At 43.9% G+C, this 24,695-nt stretch overlaps 1 protein-coding gene across 2 annotated transcripts in view; it reads left to right on the top strand.

Moving 5' to 3' along the window:
• VRK1 (VRK serine/threonine kinase 1) overlaps nucleotides 1-19,784 on the top strand; it is a 39,586-nt gene extending 19,802 nt beyond the window's left edge. For both annotated transcript variants that reach the window (XM_056546116.1, XM_056546117.1), the window contains 8 exons: nucleotides 910-1,018; nucleotides 1,957-2,049; nucleotides 3,434-3,566; nucleotides 7,149-7,269; nucleotides 9,079-9,137; nucleotides 10,657-10,832; nucleotides 15,873-15,948; nucleotides 19,612-19,784. In XM_056546116.1, the coding sequence (XP_056402091.1) occupies nucleotides 910-1,018; nucleotides 1,957-2,049; nucleotides 3,434-3,566; nucleotides 7,149-7,269; nucleotides 9,079-9,137; nucleotides 10,657-10,832; nucleotides 15,873-15,948; nucleotides 19,612-19,691 (847 nt within the window). In that variant the 3' untranslated portion in view covers nucleotides 19,692-19,784. The remainder of the gene's footprint in view (nucleotides 1-909; nucleotides 1,019-1,956; nucleotides 2,050-3,433; nucleotides 3,567-7,148; nucleotides 7,270-9,078; nucleotides 9,138-10,656; nucleotides 10,833-15,872; nucleotides 15,949-19,611) is intronic.
• Nucleotides 19,785-24,695: the final 4,911 nt, after the last annotated feature.

The following is a 24,695-nucleotide window of genomic DNA, read 5'->3' as shown; positions in this document are numbered from 1 at the left end:
ATTATGCTTTAATTACATATCACAGGAAACTGTTTTATTGCCTTGTCTGCCTTTGTGTATTTGTGTGACAGTCATCTCACCTTGTGATTCAGAAGTAATGAAGCTGCTAGGCAACTGTGATAGAATTCATGTAAATCAGCGGTTCCAAATTAAATCTTATTTTTTTTTAATTATTTTAGAGGAGGTCTTTCTAACTCATAGGTAATGTCATACCACTAGCATGGTGAAGGTCTGACCCCTTGATTCTCAACCAATCCTAAAAATGGCGTACATTTATCAAGCAGCAGTCACATATTTTGCACAGAAATGGTGGTTTGCTCAAAAAATCACAATTTCTGTGGCATAATTTGAAACTTTTGGGAATTCTCAGTAAGAGTAAGGAAAGGGGTATCTATTTTGCATGGAACGGGCATGCAGTGGGCGTGACTTTAAGGCAGACTTTCAACATCTAAAGTTGCAGAAATATGTGGTCTATATTTCTGCGCCTGGAGCAACGGCAGCCACAAAGCCGCTGGATTTACTAAAAAGGCATGTATTTTTTTTCCAGCCCCACAGGTAAGACCCCTGCACATCATAAAGTAAGATATTGCTAGAAATATATGTTCTAGCAGTATTCCGTTACTTTATATGATGGTAATATTCCTTTTAATCTCTTCTCCCATTGAAATACAGCTACAAGCAATCACAGGGTTATATGATCATTGTTTAAATTTGCACTGTGCAGCAAGAGCTGTAATGATAGGATATAGGTTGTACCTCTTTAGTAATGTAGGAAGAGCAATGGTGACTCCTGATGCGTATCCTTACCCATAGTGTATTTCTTCTGGAGGTAAATGCATGAGTTCCTTTAGCTATTATGTAGTAAAGTTAATCATTCTGTAATGCTTATACCTTTTATCTGGCTCTCAGTTACAGGTTCATGGTAATGGATCGTTTTGGGAAAGACCTACAAAAAATATTTGAAGAAAATTCAAAGCGATTCTCACACACAACTGTTCTGCAGTTAGGACTGAGACTGGTGAGTATGTATGTCCTTACTGGATGTAGAGACGAGATCTGTATTGGTTGTAGCATCGGAGGGGTTGATGGCGGACATCAGTATAATCGCTGATTTCTGCCATTACCAGGGGGTCCCTGGCTGCTGATGGCAGTCGGGACCTGCCGTGCTTGAAGCAAGCACCGCTCCGGTGCTTGTGAAACGTACATCCCATGGCACCAGGACATACATTTACATCTGTTATCCTTTAAAGGGGTACTCCACCCCTAGACATCTTATCCCCAATCCTAAGGATAGGGGATAAGATGTCTGATCGCGGGGGTCCCTCCCATAGACTTGCATTGAGGGGACGGGGCGTGACATCACACGGGGGCGGAGTCGTGATGTCACTGACTTCCGTTCCGGTGGTCGGGACCCAGACCCTCCAGCGCTTCCGGAGCAGAAACAGGTGGGTGCCACATGCTATATTGCGGGGGGTCCCCAGCTGCGGGACCCCTGCGATCAGACATCTTATCACCTATCCTTTGGATAGGGGATAAGATGTCTAGGGGTGGAGTACCCCTTTAAGGGGTTAATGGAACTGAACTGCAGTACTGCACACAACCTGAGGACCTGGATGGTGCTGTTTTTTGGAAGAAATAAGCTCTCTTTTTCTAATTCTTAATAACACGATTGATTTAGGGCTTGACATTTTAATCCACAACACAAAACACTTCTTGGCACTGCTTCCTTAGCTTTTCAACATTGTGTATCAATAGCCCAGTTCCAGCATAGGATGTCTTCAGTTGGCACTGGGGTGTCATGTGACTGCCGCAGCCTCACCATGACGCTCTGTATTGAAAAGGGCTGACAAAAAACTTGGGTCCCTTCACAAAATTCTTTGTCGCTGTGACCTGACATCCAGGATTTGTCGAGTCTTGCTTTCATTTTAGTGCTCCTATGTTTATCATGTTTTTCAGATTGATATTTTAGAGTATACACATGAGCATGAATACGTTCACGGAGATATCAAAGCCTCCAATCTTCTCCTGCATCATAAACATCCAGATCAGGTATGTTGCAACAATTAAGCTGTATGTGGATAAGGGGCGGGTGTTGGTTTGCCTGTGGACAGTTTGTTACTTCTGAAATTGTCACACAGATCTAGTGCTATTCTTTAGCTATTAAGAGTATCATGTTAGTGATGTTACACTCCCTTTCCTCCACTGTCAGTGACATTTAGTGATGGTGCTGGCAGAGCAGTAGTACAGTATTTTATCTTGCTTTCTAACCACACCTATGTATGCATTAGAATGGTGAATCACATGGGGCAGAAAAGAGGTCTTTATGGACTTCACCAGTGGGTCCATGTGGGAGTCCGTCACACAGCTTCTCCAGCTGCACAGGAGATGTAGCTACAAGAGCAGTGTCCTCATATAGCTAGATCTCCACTGTGAGCCGGGAGCTCCCATTGATTGGTGCGGGGGAATGAAGGGGAGGGAGATGCAGATTCTGTGGGTGTGTTTAGTGGCATGGGCAGCAGCGGGGGGGGGGGGTTTGGGGGGCGGGGGGCGGGTTTATTACAATTACTAAGGATGGGAAAGGATGAGGTAGGAGAGGGTGTCAGGAGGAGTGAGGCACGGAGGGACAGGAAGCTGGAGCATAGCCGCATGGGGGATGACTATTTTTAAGTCATCCTCCACACCACCATAACCCGGAAGTACGGGGAAACTCGCGGTGCTGCAGCGGGAAAATGGCCAGACTGATTTTGGAAAGAATTACATTGATTGAAAGGTACAGCCGCGGGGAACATTTTGGGCTACAAAAAAAGTGCATTACAGTAATCTTTATTTTCACCATTCCCGGGGGACGCTCCTGCCCCCAGGGATGGTGAAGATATGAAGTTATAAACTAGTCACCTGGGCGGGGAGCTCTTCTCTCCTACTCCCGTTCTTCGGCCAGCAGCGACGCCCCCTCCGCTTGATTGACGGGCCGCGTCATCACTCTGCTCCGTCTGTTCAGTGAGCAGAACGATGACGCGGCCCATCAATCAAGCGGAGGGGGCATCGCTGCCGGCCGAAGAACGAGAGTAGATGAGAAGAGCTCCCCGCCCAGGTGACTACTTACGGCGGCGGCGGTGACTAGTTTATAACTTCATATCTTCATCATCCCTGGGGGCAGGAGCGTCCCCCGGGGATGGTGAGGACAACAATTTTACTCTATATAACGCTTTGCCAAGCATTATAGAGGGTAAAATCTGATGATTGGTACCCTTTAAGGGGTTAAAGTGGTCAGGCTATTCGGACATTATAAATAAGGGTGTCCAGCTCAGGGTCCCCCAACTTTTTTGATGCTGGTCGTACACCTTTCGTTATTCATAATTTGAGACCTTCTTTAGCACTTACTTGCCTTTGTATTTATTGCAGTATCATTACTAACCATTACTAATCTCTTCAGGTGTTCTTGGTCGATTATGGCCTTACCTACAGATACTGTCCAGAAGGTGTTCACAAGGAATATAAAGAAGATCCCAGGAAAGCTCATAATGGCACAATAGAGTTTACAAGTATAGATGCTCACAAAGGAGTTAGTAAGTGTATCTTCTTTATTTATGGTATTCCATCTCTGCACAGTGGTAAAGACTACATTACTAAAGATGAGGTTTTGGGATGTCCTAATGGAAGAATTGAATTGAATTCTCATGGTGGCAAAATAGGGGGCACATGGTTCTATAGATCAGACACTTGGGGTCTTTGCTATGGAATAAGGTTATACACATGACAATATTGTCACACAGACACACTGGTCACTGCCTTTAAAGAATGAGCCTTGGAGGACAAATGTATACAAATCTGCTTGTGGCAGAAAGTTTTATACAGATTTGTAAAAAAAAAATTTTAAACATATTTTTATTGGTTTTTGATCAACTGAACAACATACAGAAAAACAGTTCCAGCAGACCCTCCCAACACAGTCATGCCAAAAGAGCAGCGATACAAAAAAACTGAAAGGCATAATAAAGGGAAGGGAGGCCCACTCGGAACAACAACACACTAAGACCACACTACAGACCATTCCATTCACACACACCTATCCAGACATAACCTAGGAGCTCCTCGATTCCCATTTAGCCAATCTACGTCTGAGAGGCCCCCCCCCCACCCCACCCGAACTGGAGGATCCGTAGAGACATCTAGCAACAACCATGGAACCCAGACCTTGTCAATTTTTTTCCAACAATTCCTACTGACATAAAGGGCCTGATATAATGGGACATATTTATTAACTAGGGCTATCCACCGGGCCAGAGGCGGTGAGAACACATCCTTCCAGGCCATCACTATAACTTTGCACACACAAAATAAGAGGAATCAGACCAAAATGCTTCTATAAGAGCCCTTCTCCAACCCATTAATAACCCCCAGCAAACACACCTCCGGCGTTAAAACAATAGGAAATTCTAAGTGATCCGACAAAGTCATTACCTCCCTCCAAAACGGTACAACGCAGGAGCAAGTCCACATCGCATGCAGAAAGGTGCCCCTCTCTTTCCTACACCTGAAACAGACCTCCGACCCAGAGACCCCCATCCAATGCAGTCTAACTGGGGTATAATACAAACGAAGGACAAACCTGGACTGAATTAGCATATCCTGAGCACGAACTACTGTAGAATAATACATCTTAACAACCTCCTTCCACATATCCTCGGAAAGACTGGGAATATCCTCAACCCATTTCAACTGCGCCACAGCAAACGGGTCCGGGCCCACAGATTGCAGCAATGCATAACTCTGGGTAAGAGGCCTAGGCAGGTCCCTGGTCCCCAGGAGCAGCTCCAGTTCAGTAAAGACAGGGGTAACCTCTAGGGAACCAAACTGCAGAGACAGATTTGTAAATTTATTCTATTTAAAACTCTTAATCCTTCCATTACTTATCAGCTGCTGCATTCTCCAAAGGAAGTTGTGTAGTTCTTTCCAGTCTGACCACAGTTCTCTCTGCGGATACCTCTGTCCATGTCAGGAACTGTTCAGAGTAGGAGCAAATTCCCATAGAAACCCTTTCCTGCTCTGGACAGTTCCTGACATGGACAGAGGCCCCATCAAACATATGACGTATCCTGTGGATATTGCATTAATGTTGAGATGGAAATACCCCTTCAAGCTGGCCATATACTCTAGCCATATTATCTCTAGCCATATTATCCTCCTCCATCACAGACAGGATTACAGTAAAAGGTGACACCAGTATATAGATAACAGGAACTTGGAATAGCTGTTGCTGACAGATCAGCTTTCCGCTCCCTCTACTCCAGATGGTCTCAAACTGTGGCCCTCCCAGATGTTGCAAAACAACTCCCAGCATGCCCGGACAGCCAACGGCTGTCTGGGCATTCTGGCAGTTGTAGTTTTGCAACATATGGAGGGCACAGTTTGAGACCACTGTACATCTGGAGGGCCACAGTTTGAGACAACTGCTCAGACCACTGCTCTGTGAATGGGACACGTCCTGTCTATTGTTGCCTGTGTCCATTGGGCCTGTTGTTAAACCAGCTCAGAAAAGAAGTCTGCTTCCAAAATGAACAAAAAATAGAAAAAAAAAAAATACAAAATTACAATCAGAAAAAAGAGACACATTAGTAAAAAGAACATGTTTCAGTATCTCTAATTGGTAAAAAAGAAATCTAGGTGATACATTCGCTTTAACACTGTATTTGTGCTTGTCTGAATAGTGTTTAAAAGAGCATAAAGTTAGGAAACCAAATATTGAGCAAGTGACACTTTTTCCTTAATAACTTATGAAGTCTACAACTGGTTCTTCACAAACATCATATTGAAGTGTTTGGCTCAGCTGTTCATTTACTGTGCTAAGGGGGTGCTGTTATTGCAGAAGTAATTTGTATTTCTGTCCAAACAACTTGCTAGGCCTCCTACATACAGTATGCAAATTTCTTTTGGCACCGTATGTGTATGTGACATCCCTTGAATTTCTTAGAAATTAGATTTTCCAGACAAATGAAGAAAATAGTTTATTTTTCTGGGCATTATCTGACTAGAGAAAAACACCCAAACAATTTTAACGCTAATTTATATGTTTTAGCCCAGTAAAATGCAGGATGTACACCCCAAATCTCAAATGTCATTCGTTTATGTTCATGATTGTGTTGGGGGGGAATTTGTTCTCCTTCCATTGTTTTATCCCTGGCAATTTGAATGACCTTGAATAATGACAGAGGGTTTCCCATAGGAAGTCCTTGCTAATGTTTTCTTAAGTATATGTGGGTCTTGCTGCCACAGATAAGGGAATTTCTGTAGCATTGTGTCTGGTTAGCCCCCCAAAATGTTAGACTCCACTAATATATAGTACAAGTCCTAAATTTATGGTGAATGGGATTTTGTAAAACACTTCCTGTAATGGGGTAATCGAGGACTAGAAAAACATAATGGCTTTCTTTAAAAAACAGTGCCACACTTGTTCTTGCGTGGTATTACAGTTGTAGTCAATTCACTTCAATGGAATTGAGCTGCAATATCACACACAGCACCGGGAACCACTGTTCTTGTAGTTGGTGTGGGTCCCAGCATTCAGACCCCCTCACTGCTCAGCTTATTACCCATACTGTTAGGGGGTAACAATTTAATTTTGCAATGACACCTGTAAGTGAAACTGAGCTGCAATACCAGATTCAACCTATGGACAGATGTGGCACTGAAGTTAACAAAGCAGACCTTTTTCCAAAGCTGTACAACCCCTTTAATGCTTATGCAGTTTTTCCTTTCAGCATGGCACTCCCAGCCAAACCAGGTGTACTGGGAAATGTAGCTGACCCAGTTGACTTTATTGTGTGTCATTGGGGATACCATGATGATGGCAAATCATGGTAAAATGCCATCACTGTATGTAGATCAGTGTTTACCAACCAGGGTGCCTCTAGGTGTTGCAAAACTACAACTCTCAGCATGCCTGGACAGCCTTTGGCTGTCCAGGCATGTTGGGAGTTGTAGTTTTGCAACATCTGGAGGCACCCTGGTTGGAAAACACTGCTGTAGATGATCGGACTGCACCTTTTAATATGACAGGATACATTTAAAGTCTTATATGTCTGAACATTATCAGTTTATTGCTTACTTATGGTACTGAATGTCACTTCATCAAGTCTATTTAACTTCAGGTCCTTCCAGAAGAGGAGACTTGGAAATTCTCGGTTATTGCATGATTCAGTGGTTGTGCGGGAAACTTCCCTGGGAAGACAAACTGACCGACCCAGAATATGTTGCAAACTCAAAAATAAGGTACTTAGTGTTCCTGTTAAGTGTCACTGTTGTGTTATGTTTTTAAGCTTCTACAATGTCCTGAACCGAAAACCTTAAAACCCTCCTCTCTTTATAAAATGTCGTCCTGTAAATTAAAGGGGTAGTCCGCTGAAAGGGTTAAGTGCTGCACTGCCGCAGATGCCGTAATCTGTATTGAACGCGGCATCTAAGGGGTTAAAGGGCTACTCCAGGAGAAAACTTTATTTATTTTTTTTTTTTTTTTTTTTAAACCAGCTGGCGCCAGAAAGTCAAACAAATTTGTAAATTAGGTAAATGAAGAGAGGTTTCAGCTCACCTGGTCCCACACGTGCACGGCCAGCCTCTTACAGCATAGAGGTGAAGAAAGGTGGAGCCAGCATCGTATAAAATGTTCTTTATTGATCCCAAGTTAAAATTCCATGGCAGGCAAAAAGTGCAATACAAGGATAAAATTGCAAGAAGGCATAGTTTGTAATCCTCAAACGCCGACGCGTTTCAGGCCATAAGGCCTTTAGTCATGGCATCCACCTTTCTTCACCTCAGATTTGTAAATTACTTCTATTAAAACATCTTAATCCTTCCACTACCTATCAGCTGCTGTATGCTCCATGGGAAGTTCTTTTCTTTTTTTGAATTTCCTTTCTGTCTGACCACACTGCTCTCTGCTGACATCTCTGTTCATTTTTAGGAACTGTCCAGAGTAGGAGCAAATCCCCATAGCAAACTTCTCCTGCTCTGGACAAATCTAATTTACAAATCTGTTTAACTTTCTAGCACCAGTTGATTTAAAAAAAAAAAAAAAAAAAAAAAAAAAAAATGTCCACAATTGGTAAGAGATATATTGTGATTTCATCCCAGTACTCATCAGTGCTGGGGATTACTCTGCTCCACATGTAGGTTTCCTTGACATGCATGATCACACACTAAACCAGTTGCAAAAACATGCATTGTGAACATAAGGAATACTGCAAATAGTCTTTTAATACAGTGGTCCCTCAACATACGATGGTAATTCGTTCCAAACGAGCCATCGTTTGTTGAATCCATCGTATGTTGAGGGATTCGTGCAATGTAAAGTATAGGAAGCAGTACTCGCCTGTCCCCGCCGCTTGCGATGGTGTCCCTGGCGCTCCAGATGGTGACCTCGGGCTCTCCGCTGTCTTCTCCGGTCCTCCGCTGTCTTCTCCGGTCCTCCGCTGTCTTCTCCGGTCCTCCGCATTTTTGCGTTGCCGGACAGCACTGAATGCGATGGCCCCGACATAAAAAAGCATTGTATGTCGATGCTGACATAGACATGCGATGGCCTCTGAGAGGCCATCGTATGTCTATTTGATCATATGTCGGGGCCATCGTAGGTCGGGGGGGTCACTGTATGTAAGTGTTACCCAACTTGGGTGCCATCAGCTGTGTCAAGACTACAACACCCTGCATGTGCAAAAGCTGGAGGCAGCCTGGTAAAAGCCATAAGCGATTAATTCCAAATTAATATGCAAGTCTATGACCTAGTGTGGCTGTAGTGGTTGTAATGCAACCAGTGTCAGTCTAGAAGAGGGTTTGCCAACCACGGTGCCTCCAGCTGTTGCAAAACTATAACTCCCAGCATGCCATGGGCATGCTGGGAGTTGTAGTTTTGCAACAGCTGGAGGCACCCTGGTTGGCAAACACTGGTCTAGGCGTTGGTCATGTCTTCTACCACCCAGCTGACCAGCAGCCTACTGCTTCAGCACTGCTTTTTATTTTCCTTAATTTTTTCTACCAGCGTGAGTATATACCCTTAGATGTAATGTGTCTTTTCTCTTTGTTTTCTAGGTATGGTGATGAAGTTTCAACTCTTATTGACGCTTGTTTCCCAGGGAAGAAGAAACCAGGTAGGTCTCACATTTTGACAAATACGTATACATGTGGATACTTGCTTTGTGTCTAGCTGACTTTTTATCAGTGAGTAGCCATGTATACCTTACTGATTTGTTGCTCACATACGTACACTTTGGGGGACATTTATGAAAGTCAGTGTAGGTGCACTGATGTTATACTCAGGTTTTGATGGTGTAGTTGTTGTGTACACGCACTAATTTTATTACACTGTGCAGGGCCTGTGCTAAATATGGAGTACACATTGTTTTGAAATTTCACTTAAGAACACCACTTTTGTATGATTCTCCAAGACTTTTTCAGCGGCTTTTGTGCAATTAATAATTATAACTAGATATGAGCGAACTTCCAGTAAATTCGATTCGTCAAGAACTTCTCGGCTCGGCAGTTGATGACTTATCCTGCGTAAATTAGTTCAGCCTTCAGGTGCTCTGGTGGGCTGGAAAAGGTGGATACATTCCTAGGAAAGTCTCCTAGGACTGTATCCACCTTTTCCAGCCCACGGGAGCACCTGAAAGCTGAACTAATTTATGCAGGAAAAGTCATCAACTGCCGAGCTGAGAAGTTTGTGACGAATCGAATTTACTAGAAGTTCGCTCATCTCCAATTATAACAATTCTAATAATTAGAATAATTATAACAATTATAATAATTATTAGAATAGTAATTTATAAAAATATAATTATAATTTATTGTTTAATTATATTTTAATTACTACAATTTTTTTTTTTTTTTTTTTTTTTTTATATGCTGTCTACAGTCGGTTTTGTAAGCTAGGTCTGGGTTGGTGTATGTTTATGTAATTGAGGTCTATGCCACACTACATGAATCTTTGTGAATCTCTTACCACTGCAAAGTGAAAAAGCAAAAGCGTGTACCAGTCAAAATCGCTATAGCAAAAAACACACTCTTGCACAAGCGCCACAAAGTTTTACAATAAGGAAGTGTAAAAAGCTTGATACATGTCCTCATTGAGTATAAATTGTGGCCCATGGACATCACATGTGGGGGCAGATTATGGCTGGGGTGAAGAATTGAGAGACTGCAGACAAGAAAAGAGGAACTACAGGCTACTGGAAAGTTAGAGATCCTTCCCCTAATAACTTAAATCTACTGATGTGTGCAATAAAATACAATACATGGGTTTTATTTACCCCTTTTTCCCAGGGGTCTGTTTCATATGGGGCGGCAAATGCAGTCAATAGCCTTATCGTGCACCTACTGCTACATAACTAATATGTTTAGATGCATATTTACAGTCGTGATCTCCTGAATAGGACCCCGGCAGTCTGCTGGAAGCGGCCACTCCGATCCCCGCAGGAAGCCGCAGCCGATAAGCCCTCTCCATGTATCTCTATGGGATACATGGAAGGGACGCATAGGCCGGGGGTTGGCACGCCTATTTCTAGCAGACTGCAGGGGTCCCAGCGGTCTCCCCCTTCTATCTATATAACTCCTTTTTAATAATTTTCTTTTTGTTCTTTTAATGTTCTATATTTTATCCCCTTTTAACAGATGAGCTTGCCAAATACATGAAGGCTGTTTCAGAACTCTGCTATGCGGATAAACCTTCTTATCAGCAGTTAAGAGACATACTTTTACAAGGTCTGAAAGCTCTGGGCGCCAAGGCTGATGGGAAGCTGGACTTCTCTTCAGTTGAGAATGGAGGTGTTCCTGTAAAGGCCCAGAAGGTATTTATTATGTAATGCAGTGTTTTCCAACCAGGGTGCCTCCAGCTGTTGCAAAACTACAACTACCAGCATGCCGGGACAGCCAACGGCTGTCCGGGCATGCTGGTAGTTATAGTTTTGCAACAGCTGGAGGTACCCTGGTTGCAAAAAACACTGATGTACTGTAATGTTTATAAGTAACTGGGCAATGGTTGTGCTTGGTTTCCCTATGTCCTCCATTTTACACCGACTAAATATAAACTTTTGCCCAGCTATTACTTTGAAATATACAAAAACTTTCAGCAGAAAAAAAAAATTCTGTGGTTTGCCGACAATCCAAAATATCCTATGATCTTCCCATGAGTAGGAATAATTGTAAACTCTTTAACTAGGTTGTCCAGGATTAGAAATAAAAGATGGCTGCTGTCTTCAAGAAAAAGTGCCACAGCTCGGCTCCATTTACTCTAACATATCCACACACAACCTGCAGACCGTTGTGGCGCTGTTACAGAATAAAATAAGCCATGCTTTTCTAATCTTGGACAACGTCCTTCTTTTTGTGCTAGTGCAGTTATGCAGTATCCCTAATGGCTTAGCTTCACCATGACTGGCAGCATTTGAGAGCCGCAGTCTTGTGACATTATTGTGAAGATTGTATCATCACTTTAGGTTGATGGATAAACTAAAAGGGTATTCCAGTATAAGGCTGCATTCACATCACGTTTTAGCAATACAGTTCCCGTATACGTTTTCAATGTGAAAACCGTACAGAACCGTATTGAAAACCGTATGCATTGACTCTCCATTGAAAACCGTATGCCAAACGATGCTTCCAGTTGTCCCCGTTTTGCATCTTGTATGGATTTGTCCTTTTTTTATTTTTTTCCTCCTGTAGCCTACCACGGTTTTTGGTCCGGGTGAAAAACCGTATTAAACCATAGACTTTTTTTCTTTTTTTTTTCTTTTTCTTTTTTTTTTTTTAACATGGGAGTCAATGGGAACCGTATGGTTCCATCCGGTTTGCACCATACGGTTTTTGACTTGGCGTGTTTTTTTTTTTTTTTTGTGGAATTTCAATCAAACAAATTAAAACTTTATTTGAAATGGGGTGAAAAGTTAAAAACGTTTTTTTTCTAAAAAAAAAAAATAAATATGGATGCAACCGGACATTTTTTTAACCATATACAGGTTAAAATCCGTACACACGTTTTGATAGTTTAGTCCGGTTTTGAGGAATCCTTTTTTCGTCAAAAACCTGATAGGAACTGTATTGCAAAAAAGTGGTGTGAATACACCCTAATAAAACTGTGTAAACAGGTATACTTGCCTATCACTCAAACCTTCTCCCAGCAATTTTTTTTGGAGCACTGCAAAATATAGCTGAGCACTGTGATTTTACACCCATGCCATAGATTTAGTGCTGCAACTGTCGTTCTGTAGAGGCCAATATAAATTGCTGCTGATGGGTAGATAGAGGGATACTATAGAGATAGATATACTAGATATAGATGTGTGTGTGTATACAGTGACCCCCCCCAAACCTACGATGGCCCCGACATACGATCATTTCAAGATACGATAGCCTCTGAGGCCATCGCATGTTTGAAGGCAGCATCACCATACGATGCTTTTGTATGTCGTGCCATCGCATAAACGGCTATCCGGCAGCGCTAACTGCTTCAGCTGCCGCCGTATAGCAGTTTACGATGCGCCGTGTGCCCCAACGATCACTTACATGTCCTCGGGGCTCTGTCGCGTCCTCTTCGGGGTCCCCTGCTACGCCGGCGCTCTCCTTCAACGTCATCACTTCGTCGCGCACGCCGACCCGTCATTCAATAGGAGCGACGTGATGGCGGCGACGGAGAGCGAGGATCCCGGGCAGCAGAGACGTATATGTGTATATATTTTATATTAGAGGTGTTGGTGGTTGTTGGCGTTTTTGTTAATTTTTTTTTTTGGGGGGGGGGGGGGGGGGGGCGTGTGTTTTAACTTTACGGGGCTATCCCAACATTATTACTTATCAACTTTCCATACGATAGCAGGTATCTGATTGTCAGGGGTTTATCAGTTCGGACCCCACTGATAATGAGAACAGGAGTCCCTTATCCCCCCAAGTAAAAGGAACAATTATCAATATGTGCCTTGTAACTCCATTCACTTGCTTATTGCATTGTTTCCCAACCAGTGTGCCTCCAGCTGTTGCAAAACTACAACTCCCTTCGGCTGTCCGGGCATGCTGGATGTTGTGAGTTTTGCAACAGCTGGAGGCACACTGGTTGGGAAACGCTGGCTTAGGAACTGAAATAGAAAGTGGCGTACAATGCTTGAGTATCTTCAGCAGTCCCATGGTGAATGAATAGAGCAGCAGTGCACCTCCCCTGCCAGTCCATTCAAAGGAGCCCTGTTCTTGTGATCATTGAGGGTCCCAGCAGTTGGACCCCATTGAGCAGCTATCCTGTGACTAGGTGGTGTTTTATAATCTTAGGATAACACTTTTAATTCTTTGCAGGGCATTGGCTTTAAAATGTCATATATTTATTGCGCAGTTGAAAAAACATTCTGTACAAACTCCTTCGAAAAAGGGAAGAAATATTCTAATTTCCAGTCTTTCCATTTGCCCGGTACATCCCGGGCAGCATAAGCAGTACAATAATGAGATCGTCTTTCTGTATTTTTGGTCAGAATGAGACATGTCTCTGTATATTTCTGACTAATGCATCACAAATCTGCTGACATGCTAACCTTGAAGTCATAGCTGGCGATAATCAGGCCTGTGCAGAGGCAGAAGAGATGTACCTAATGCACTCCATCAATGCAGTTTGCATATGGGAGTTCCCACGGGGGAGCTGCTCTGTGCCAGCTGAGGGTTACCTGCCCATTGCAGTTATTGTATGTAATTATCAAACCAATCTGTTCAGCCCAGCAGGGTTTAGATGGTAATCTGAAAGCAGTGCTCCTTCCATGAGCGATGGATTGCACTATCCCACCCCCTCACCTTCTATCCCCATCAGCATTGTATCCATACAGCTGCTTTCTTAGCAGTAAAGCATCAGACCGTCCTGAAATACAGTTGTCAGACCTGTGTAATTTTATATAATTGTCCAACAAGAGCATTGCTAAGGGAGAGAACAAACCTGTAAATGTGCCCACAGGGTGCGGGCTGGATGCTTTATGTAGAGGCTAATGATTGATCGTGCTGATAATTAATGTGCATAGTGCCACCTCCAAACAATACACACAACAGCGAGCAAAGTGGGGATAGTAAGGCGCCCCCCACGTTCATCTGCATAGTATGGGGATGGGGGGGGGGTCCGGTGATGACGCACTGTGTGTGGACTGAGACCTACATCATTGTTCCATAGGTAAATAATTCATTTGATGGAAACCCCGCAGGGGTAAGTGTAATGAGAAATAGAAGATGATTTTAGTGCACTGTTTGCTCTTTTGCTTTCGTTTGCTCTGTCAGTGCATTCATCTAATAAGATAATTTTATATGTTGCTTATTTAAATCTAAGAGGAGAACTGGAAAGTGCAGTGTGAAGAAAATGCTGATCTACAAGACATGTGCTTTTTGTTTGCTGTTTGTTATAATCATGTGATGAGGATGGTGCGTCAGAAAGCATTATAAAGACACCAAAAATAACCTGGAAATGCAGGCAGTTATTCCTAGAAGTATCTATGGAACACTGTGTCAATGGATAAAATACATTTCCATTGGTGGTATTGGGGACAAGATGAACAAAATACAGGGAATTCTTTCATATTTTTTTATTCAATTTTTACTGTGTGCACTGCATCAATTAAGTTAATAATACATCATGTTGTATCGGATGCTGCAATGCCAATTATGTACTTTTTTAAATTTTATTTAATGTTTTATTGGAGATAAAAAAAAAAATAAAAAAAAAAATAGTAACTCCAGAGATGTAGTGCAATGCACTGTGCACTGTTTGGCATAGACACAGCTCACACTTGGCAGCCAGGTGGCTGATGTCCCGCCTGTTCTTTAGATGCCCAAATCTAATTAAGTAAACTTGCTGGGCATAGAACAGTTGACAACGTGAGCGGACCGCCAGCGCGAGCCTATTCTCTCCATGCGTAACTGTGCACAGCACGTGGCACCTCCTCTCTGGAGTTATGCTTTTAAGTTTTCTTTACGCCATATTAGTGCTGGGCGGTATATACTGGTTTGTACTGAATACCTGTGTTTTTTATTTATGATATGAATTTTTCATATACCGATGAGTGTATATCCTATTGCCGACGGAGGGCGTACCTGTATGCTCAGTGCCTGAGATCCAGACAGGAGCAGTCAAGCGGCAGAATCATTGATCAATGTTATCCTATGGGATAACAATGATCAATGTAAAGATCAGTGTATGCAGTGTTATAGCTCCCTATGTGGGCTATTACATTGCAGAAAAAAAGTTAATAAAGATAATTTAACCCTTCCCCAAATAAGTCAGAATCACCCCCCACCCCCCCCTTTTCCCATTTGAAAAATGAAATTTAAAATGAAATTAAAAATTCCCGTTAAATACCGTAAAACCGCCATCGTTTAGAAAAATACTGATCTACATTTTTGGTCATACTGCCCAGCACTACGCCATATAGGGGCACAAATGTGGCACATCTTGAAGGGGGAGGTGTATTGACACAGGGAGCAAACCCACCTCCTTTCCTGCATCTAACCACAAATGTGCTGCGCTCACTAAGTGCATGTATGCGCTTGAAATTAAGGTTATTATGGATAAAACTTTTCCTCCTGGTAGTGCATTCTGGCTGGGTTCACACTCTCCTAATAAGGACATATTTTTCCGTCTGTATTATGGCTGCATGCAAGGCCTGGCCAATGGGTCTGATGACCCACACTGACAGCTGTGCAGGTTGTAGAAAACATATGTTATGCCTGAGACACATGTCTGTATGGATTCAGCCTGTACTAAAGAGAATTGGGGGGGGGGGGGGGGGCTTCCGGAGGGACTTATTGCCCAATATGTTGGTAAATATTGCATTGTGAATACTCAACTATTAATAGGGAACTTTTTTTTTTTCTTAAAGCGAAAGTTGCCTAAGGCCGCTGATGAGGATGAGGCTGAAGCTGAAGAATTTGAAGTGAAAAAGAAAGTTCCTAGAGGTAAGTGTCAATGTAGGCCAGTGTTTCCCAACTGGTGTGCCTCCAGCTGTTGCAAAACTTCAACTCGAAGGCTGTCCGGGCATGCTGGTAGTTGTAGTTTTGCAATGGCAGGAGGCGCACTGCTTCTAAAAACTGTTCTGGTCTATGCTTTTAAAGCACTTGAAGAGGTACTCCACTAGAAAACATTTTTTTTAATCCACTGGTGCCAGAAAGTAAAATAGATTTGTAAACTGCTTTTATTAAAAAAAATCTTAATCCTTCCAAATCTCCATAGCAAATCTTCTCTGCTCTGGACAGTTCCTGAAATGGACAGAGGTGTCAGCAGAGAGCACTGTGGTCAGACAGAAAGGAAATTCAAAAAGAAAATAACTTCCTGTAGATCATACAACAGCTGAAGTACTGGAAGGATTAACATTTTTTAAGGGTATGTTCACACTGAGGAGTTCTTGCTTTGCAAATTAACGTTCTGTTCCCCTGTTCTGCCCACCCACAGTAGGCTGGGCAGAACGGGGAAACCGATGGGGACGGGCGTCGAAGTCCACTTGCCCATCGGCGGCAGGAGCGGGCGGCGGTGATCGGCGGCAGCAGAGGACGGCAATGCAGCTCCCTGGATCCTACAAAAGCCGGTGAGTTGCCACTATACAGTTGTCTCTAAACTGTAGCCCTCCAGATGTTGCAAAACTACAACTCCCAGCTTGCCCAGACAGCTGTTTGCTGTTTGGACATGCTGGTATTTGTAGTTTTGCAACAGCTGAAGGGCTACAGTTTGGAAATCACTGTGGCCCTCTAGATCTTGCAAAACTACAACTCCTGGCATGCCCACACAGTAGTTTGCTCTCTGGGCATGCTGGGATTTGTAATTTTGCGACATCTGGAGGGCCACAGTTTGGAGATCACTGTGCAGTGGTTTTTAAACTGTAGCCCTCTAGATGTTGCAAAACTGCAAATCCCAGCATGCTCAAACAGCTGTCTCGACATGCTGGGAGTTGTAGTTGCGTACCTCCAGCTGTTGCATAACTACGTCTCCCAGCATGCCCTTCGGTGATCAGTACATGCTGGGAGTTGTAGTTTTGCAACAGCTGGAGGCACACTGGTTGGAAAATACTGAGTTAGGTAACAGAACCTAACTGAAGGTTTTCCAACCAGTTTGCATTCAGCTGTTGCTGAAGTACAACTCCCAGCATGCACGGTCTGTCAGTACATGCTGGGAGTTGTAGTTTTGAAACAGCTGGAGGCTTCAGAGCCCTGTCGTATTTCAAGGAAACTGTTCAGGGCCACATATGGGGTATCTCCGTACTCGGGAGAAATTGCACTACAAATCTTGGGGGGCTTTTTCTCATTTTACCCCTTATGAAAATAAAAATTATGGGGCAACACCAGCATGTTAGTGTAAAAAAAAAAAAATAATTTACACTAACATGCTGGTGTTGCCCCATACTTTTTATTTTCGCAAGCGGTAAAAAGAAAAAAGACCCCCAAAAATTGTAACTCAATTTCTCCAGAGTATGAAAATACCCCATATGTGGGCGTAAAATGCTCTGCGGGAACACAAGGCTGCTTAGGAGTGAGAGCGCACTATGTACATTTGAGGCCTAAATTGGTGATTTGCACAGGGGTGGCTGATTTTACAGCAGTTCTGACATAAACGCAAAAAATAAATACCCACATGTGACCCCATTTTGGAACCTACACCCCTCACGGAACATAACAAGGGGTATAGTGCGCCTTAACACCCCACAGGTGTTTGAAGAATTTTTATTAAAGTTGGATGGGAAGATGGGGAAAAAAAATGTTTTCACTAAAATACTAATACGATTTTCACAAGGGAAAAAGCCCCCCAAAATGTATAACCCCATTTATTCTGAGTAAGAACATACCCCATATGTTGATGTAAAGTGCTCTGCGGGCGAACTACAATGCTCAGAAGAGAAAAAGCGCCATTGGGATTAGGGATCGACCGATTATCGGTATGGCCGATATTATCGGCCGATAATCACGATTTTGGGCATTATCGGTATCTGCAATTACCTTGCCGATAATGCCCCGCCCCCCGCACCGCTCCCATACCGCTATACCGGTCGGGCCCCTCCCCCACCCTCCGAGTCAATAAAAAAATTAAACTTACCCGTAATGGGGGTGGTCCGGGCCATCCATCCATCCATCCATCCTTCCTTCCTGTAGTGTCCGGGGGCGTTCCGGGTGAAGAGTGAACCGGTCCGGGCTGTCCTTCTTCTCCGGCGGTCATCTTCTCCACTCCGGGCAGGCTCCGGCCTAGTACAATGCATAGACGCCGCTGCGCCGTGACGTCAGGTGCGTCGCTGCGCACGGGCGTCACTGCGCTGCGACGTCTATGCAGCGTACTAGGCCGGAGCCTGCCAGGAGTGGAGGAGAGGACCGCCGAAGAAGGACATCCCGGACCGGTTCACCCTCCACCCGGAACGCCCCCGGACACTACAGGAACGATGGATGGATGGTCCGGACCACCCTGACAGGTAGGGGGAGAGAAGCGGGTGGCGGCGGCGGCCTATGGCCCCGCAAAAGCCACTGCAGATTATTGATTTAAAGCGCCCGCTTTAAATCAATGTTCTGCAGCGGTGTCGCAGGGGGTTAAATAGCCATTAACTTATACCGGAATATCGGTATAAGTTATCGGCTATCGGCCCTAACCTGCACCGATTATTGGTATCGGCCCTAAAAAAACGATATCTGTTGATCCCTAATTGGGATTTTGGAGGGAGAACTTGTCCGGAATTGAAGGCCACGTGTGTCTACAAAGCCCCCATAGTGCCAGAACAATGTGACCCCATTTTGGAAACCATACCCCTCATGTAATGTAATAAGGGGTGCAGTGAGCATTTACACCCCACAGGTGTCTGACAGATTTTTGGAACAGTGGTCCGTGAAGATTGGCAATCTGATGGAGGAGGGGATACCCTCCGAAACGCGTTATTGGAAGCAAATAAATACAGTGCCTCTTGGCAGTTTTCTCTTTACACCTTTGTGCTGTATACTTTGGTCGTGAGCAGCGCCTCCATAGGGTCCGTCCTTTTTTCCTGTGTTTCTGTCTACATGTTTATGGGAGAAGACTTCATCCTCTGAATTTTGGACCTTGGGCTTGCAGCTTGCTACCACCCACCACCTAAGTTTGAGTAACCCTAAGGGGTTGATATGCCTGTTTTCTTTGCTTTCTGGTGAGCGACCACCCTTTAGAGTCTACGTTAGCACCAAAAGTCCAAAGCTGGACTGTTCTAAGGGGTAATACACGAGGCGCTGTCCTCTGTCTGTTTTTCTCCCTCTGCATATAGGTCTACAGTGAAAGTTGGCTTGGTCCTTAAGGGGTTATATTTTTTTCTTATTTTTTTTTCCCCCGGAATCTCTGCAACAAATCTGTTTCTGGCACCAGTTGATTTTAAAACATATTTTTTTTTTCCCAGTGGAGTCCCCTTTTAAATGTCTTGCCATGCATGGTCTTTTCAGCTGGCAAGTTGGGAGGAGGCAGCTATAATAAAGTCTAAGAAATTGGCTGCAGGCAGAACACCCATCTTTTATACCTTTTATGAGGCTAGGGTGCAGGGGTTTGCAACAAATTTCCATTAGAGGTACATTGGGCTAAGCTTGGATACTTCAGTCTTAACACTTGTATTGTAATGTATTTCTGTACAGGCCGCCCTGCAAGAGCTGCTGCTGCCGCTGCTTCTCCAAAGCCGGCACCAAAGGCAAGAGGAAGAGTGAAAAAACTGTAATGTTATGTCGTGTTTTTTTACGTGTTTTTATGTTTTTTGTTTGAGAAAATTCAGATGTCCATAATCTTTTGAGAATAAACATTTTATCATTCACTTTGTTGTATGTCTTAATCTATAGTAATGTTTTTACAAGTACTTTTACATTTACAGTCTTGAAGCACATATGAAAGCTCCCTAAATGATTGCTGAGTAACTAAGATTTCAGTCTGAACATGTTATTCACTTAACCCCTTGCCACAAAACGCCATTTATAAACGGCGCTGCGGCATGGTTATGAAGCGAGCTCAGGAGCTGAGCTCGCATCATACCAGCACGGTCCCGGCGGCTATCAACAGCCAGGACCCGTGGCTAATGCCGGACATCGCTGTTCAGGCAGATGTCCAGCATGAACTCTTTAGATGCGGCGATCAAAGTTGATTGCCGCGTCTAAAATGAAAGCTTCCCGGCAGCTCAGTCGGGCTGATCGGGATTATTGCGGTGAAAATGCGATGTCCCGATCAGCTAGGATGCATCAGAAGGATGCCTTACCTGCCTCCTGCGCGTCCGATCGGCGATTGATTTCTCCAAGCCTGAAATCCAGGCTTGAGCAATCGACCGCCGATAACACTGATCAATGCTATGCAAAGGCATTGATCAGTGTATTGAATCAATGTACTGCATGTTATAGTCCCCTATGGGGAAAAAAGTGAATAAAGATGATTTAACCTCTTCCCTGATAAGTTTGAATCACCCCCCTTTTCCCATAAAAAAAGGTGTAAATAAAAATAAACATATATGGTGATCAGGGGGGTCCAATTGCTGCACCACGCCCTGGCTCTTTGAATGAATGTAGCTGTGTCGACCCCTACATGAAGTGGTGGCCGACATGCCTGTTCCATACATCTCTATGGGAGAGCTGGAGATAAAGCACTTGAGGGGGGTGTTGACCATCACTTCATGTGGAGGTTGACGGTCTCCTTGCATGGAGCAGAGACCGCTTTGTACAAGAGGAGAGCTGGATGCCCGGCAGTGGTCCCAGCAGTCGGACCCCCGTGATCAGACACTTATCCCCAATCCTTTTAATAAGCTGTCCTGCACCACAGTACTCATTTAACACCATGCTTTGGAATTCTTGCTGCAGAAAGAGCCACTTCAGAGACAATATAGTATGACATGTGAGAAGATCTATTACAGATGGGAGATGTTGTACAAACGTCTGTTGGCAGAGCCATTAAAACCAAACAAAAAAAAGCTTGTTTACACTGCTGGCTGCATTTATAGCTGTGAAATGATAGAAATAAGGCTTCTATAACATTGTTAGTTAATCATGGCTTTAAGGAAATATCCAGTGGTGAAAAACGTATCTCCTATCCTAAGGATAGGGGATAAGTTTCAGATCACGGGGAGTCCGACCGCTGGGGCCCCCCCCACAATCTCCTGTACGGGGCCCCGACAGCAGCGGATGACATGCCCCCTCAATACAACTCTATGGCAGAGCCGGAGCGCTGCCTTCGGCAATCTCCGGCTCTGCCATAGCAATGTATTGATGGTGAGTGGCGGCCGCCAATTTGTGCGGTGGTCAAGACAAGCTATCTGGCTAGCGAGCCGGGGCCCCAGCAGTAAGACCCACCGCGATCTGAAACTTATCCCTTTTTGAAACTTTTTTTTTTTTACCACTGGACTACAACTTTAACATCATAAAGGCCTTATAAAATTGATGGCATATCTTTAGGATAGGCTATCACTATTAGATCAATGGGGATTTAACTCCTGGCACCCTGACAATTAGCTATTCCATATGGACTAAGCACTTGTGCGATTACTGCAACATCTCCAGTGTTTACATTTACACCCAGGCAATATATATTAAGACCACAACTGGTGCAAAAAGAAATATAGACCTTTAGTTGTCATCAAAGTTACACATGTTTCAGTGGTACACTACCACCCTTTTTTAAGTACAATGAGCACTTGAGAGAGGTGGGTAGAGTACAAGCGAAACTTTGTGTGTGGTCTTACTCTATATTGCCTGAATGTTGCTGGACCCATTGAGTTGAGTCGTGACAGTGCGACCACAGAAGACAAAAAATTGTAGAATAAGTTTAGCCCCTCAGGTTTACTGTGTAGTGGTGTCCCACCCAGAAAAAAAAAAAAAATATTGGCTTGCAAAATTGTGCATGTTTTTCTGGAGGAAAAATCCTCCCACTGTCATCTTGTGTCCCGCTGCTGTCAGTGAGGACAAGCTGAGAGTTGTATTTTTGCTAATTCTAGGGGAGATGTGAGCAGACAGCATACTGAGGGAGGGGGGCGGAGACCTGCACAGTGAGGCCACGCCCCCTCCCTTTAAGAGGAATTCAGACTAGTGAGCTAAATTAAAAGCGTAATAAAAAAAATAAAGGTGCTAGACACATACACATTTGATGTACATGGTCAGGATTAGGTACTAAGTGATAGATCCAACCCAAAAAATTTTTTTTAATCTGACAGGTACGTTCCAATAATCAGCTGCTGAAGTTGAGTTGTTCTTGTCTGTCTGACAACAGTGCTCTCTGCTGACATCTCTGCTTGTCTCAGGAACTGCACAAAGTAGAAGAGGTTTTCTATGGGGAGTTGCTTCTACTCTGAACAGTTCCCAAGACAGGTGTCATCAGAGAGCACTTAGACAGTAAAGAACAACTCAACTTCAGCAGCTCATAAGTACTGAATGGGTTAAGATTTTATTTATGAATCTGTTTCACTTACTGGAGCCAGTTGATATATAAAAACAAGTTTTTTTTTTTTCCTGGATAACCCCTTTAACATCAGAATATAAAATGTATATTTGTGCCAAGAACCTTTTTGCTGTTTACAGTATAGGTAAGAACCTGGTCTGCCTTTGGCTTTCTTTTATTAGTCCCATAGCGTGTGGATGGAGCTGCAGCGCACATGCTTGGCTGTCCTCCGGTCTAAATGTAGTGACAAAGGGCCCCTGTTCTGCGATCATTGGGGGTCCCCCAATGTCATACAGCAGTTGTCTGGGCACGCTGGGAGTTGTAGTTTTCCAACAAATGAAGATCCACAGGTTGAACACCTCTGATCTAGATTCTCGCGAATGTAGAATATGCTTACCGTATATACTCGAGTATAGGCCGACCCGAATATAAGCCGAGGCCCCTAATTTCACCCCAAAAACCCAGGAAAAGTTATTGACTCGATTATAAGCCTAGGGTGGCAAATACATAATTCCCCCCCCCCCCAATGTCATCATCCAGACCCCCTTTAGTTTTCTACTCACCTCCCCTCGGTGGGAAGGAAGGGTGAGATGGTCCGGGCCATCTATGCTGCAGGGACCGTCCGGTGGGGAGGGTTAGTCGTTTCGGGCTGTCCGTTTTCACCAGGAGGCCCTCTTCTCCGCGGACTAGTGACGTTGCCTTGACGAGGACGCGCAGGGATGTCTGCTATGCACAGACATCCCTGTGCGTCGTCGTCAAGGCAACGTCACTAGGCCGGGGCCGGCCCAGAGCGGAGAAGAGGGCCTCCCGGTGAAAATGGACAGCCCCGAATGGCTAACCCTCCCCCCCCCCCCCGTGGACGGTCCCTGCAGCATAGATGGCCCGGACCATCTCACCCTTCCTTCCCACCGAGGGGAGATGAGTAGAAAAGGGGGGTCTGGATGATGACGAAGGCCGCAGTGTTCTTCAACCTGCGGACCTCCAGATGTTGCAAAACTACAACTCCCAGCATGCCCGGACAGCCAATGGCTGTCCGGGCATGCTGGGAGTTGTAGTTTTGCAACATCTGGAGGTCCGCAGGTTGAAGACCACTGAGAAGGGATTGACAGGCGGAGAGTTCACTCGAGTATAAGCCGAGGGGGGCGTTTTCAGCACGAAAAATCATGCTGAAAAACTTGGCTTATACTCGAGTATATACGGAATTAACATATCGTACTTTATCTGGAAAAAGTGTGTTTTTCCTGGTGTGTTCCTGCATGTGTGCGGTTCCTTCCTACAATGGAGAGCAGCCTTTAGACTGCATTTACAGCTCTTGATGACTCCAGTTGTGTGTAAATATTAGAAAACAGCAGGGTAATACATTCCAAGAATCACTTGAGTAGTGCCGCAAAGACGAGTGTCCTTACTGGTATTGTAGTCATACTCCCAGGATCCCCTGCTGTTTCTAATCAGTGCGCACAGCCGTGAAAAAACTGGACTGACATTTACAGGCGCAGCGGGGAGATACTTGACTACTGAATGTTAAAGATTCCACTACCTGTGTTTCAAAGTGGCCACTGTATATGACAAATCTTCACAGGGGAACGCTCCTCATCTGATGGCTTAATGAGGATATCGATAATGAAGCGGATCCCTTGCACTCCCACACAACCCCGTATCCATCCAGTGAGCGCTCGCCTTCTGTGGTGTACACTTCCTTGCACTAATTGGAAATCTTTAGCATGTCCTGTTTTTTACGGCAGAGAAGAATCCTCCTCATTCTGCTGGTGCCTCTACATTAACGATCAATTGTGAATTGTCCATCTGATCCACCAGATTTGGGAGGCCGTAAATACTGATAGGTTTTCTCCATACTGTCTGGATCACTTCTCTCCGCTTCCCTGGGGAATAGGACTAGACAGGCTGCCATTTGCTTCTACTAATTCTGCTTAGCTCCATTGCTATTGGAGATGTTTTGTAATTAGCTATCTAACTTGGCTCTTAAATTTTAATAGCCAATTGAAGCAACATTTTAGCCAAGTCCTATCTGTAATTTGCCTTCACTCCATTAGCGAAGTTAGTATTAGCACAGTTAAAGAGAAGGGAGGAAGTCTGTGCCGAGATGTTCAAGCCAATTACAGGGAATGTCTTGCATATTTAAGTTTTGTTTCTTTTTATTTGTATAAGAAAAAAATACATGTATATATTTAAATGTACCGTATATATTTGTATAGAAAAAAAAAAAAAAATATATATATATATATATATATATATATATATATATATATATATATTTTTTATTATTTTAATATTTATTATTATTTTTTTTTTTTGC

This window comes from Hyla sarda, chromosome 11 (assembly GCF_029499605.1).
Source record: "Hyla sarda isolate aHylSar1 chromosome 11, aHylSar1.hap1, whole genome shotgun sequence".
Lineage (NCBI taxonomy): Eukaryota > Metazoa > Chordata > Amphibia > Anura > Hylidae > Hyla > Hyla sarda.
The sequence above is the reverse complement of the archived record's forward strand: the minus strand, read 5'-3'. Positions and strand labels throughout refer to the sequence as shown.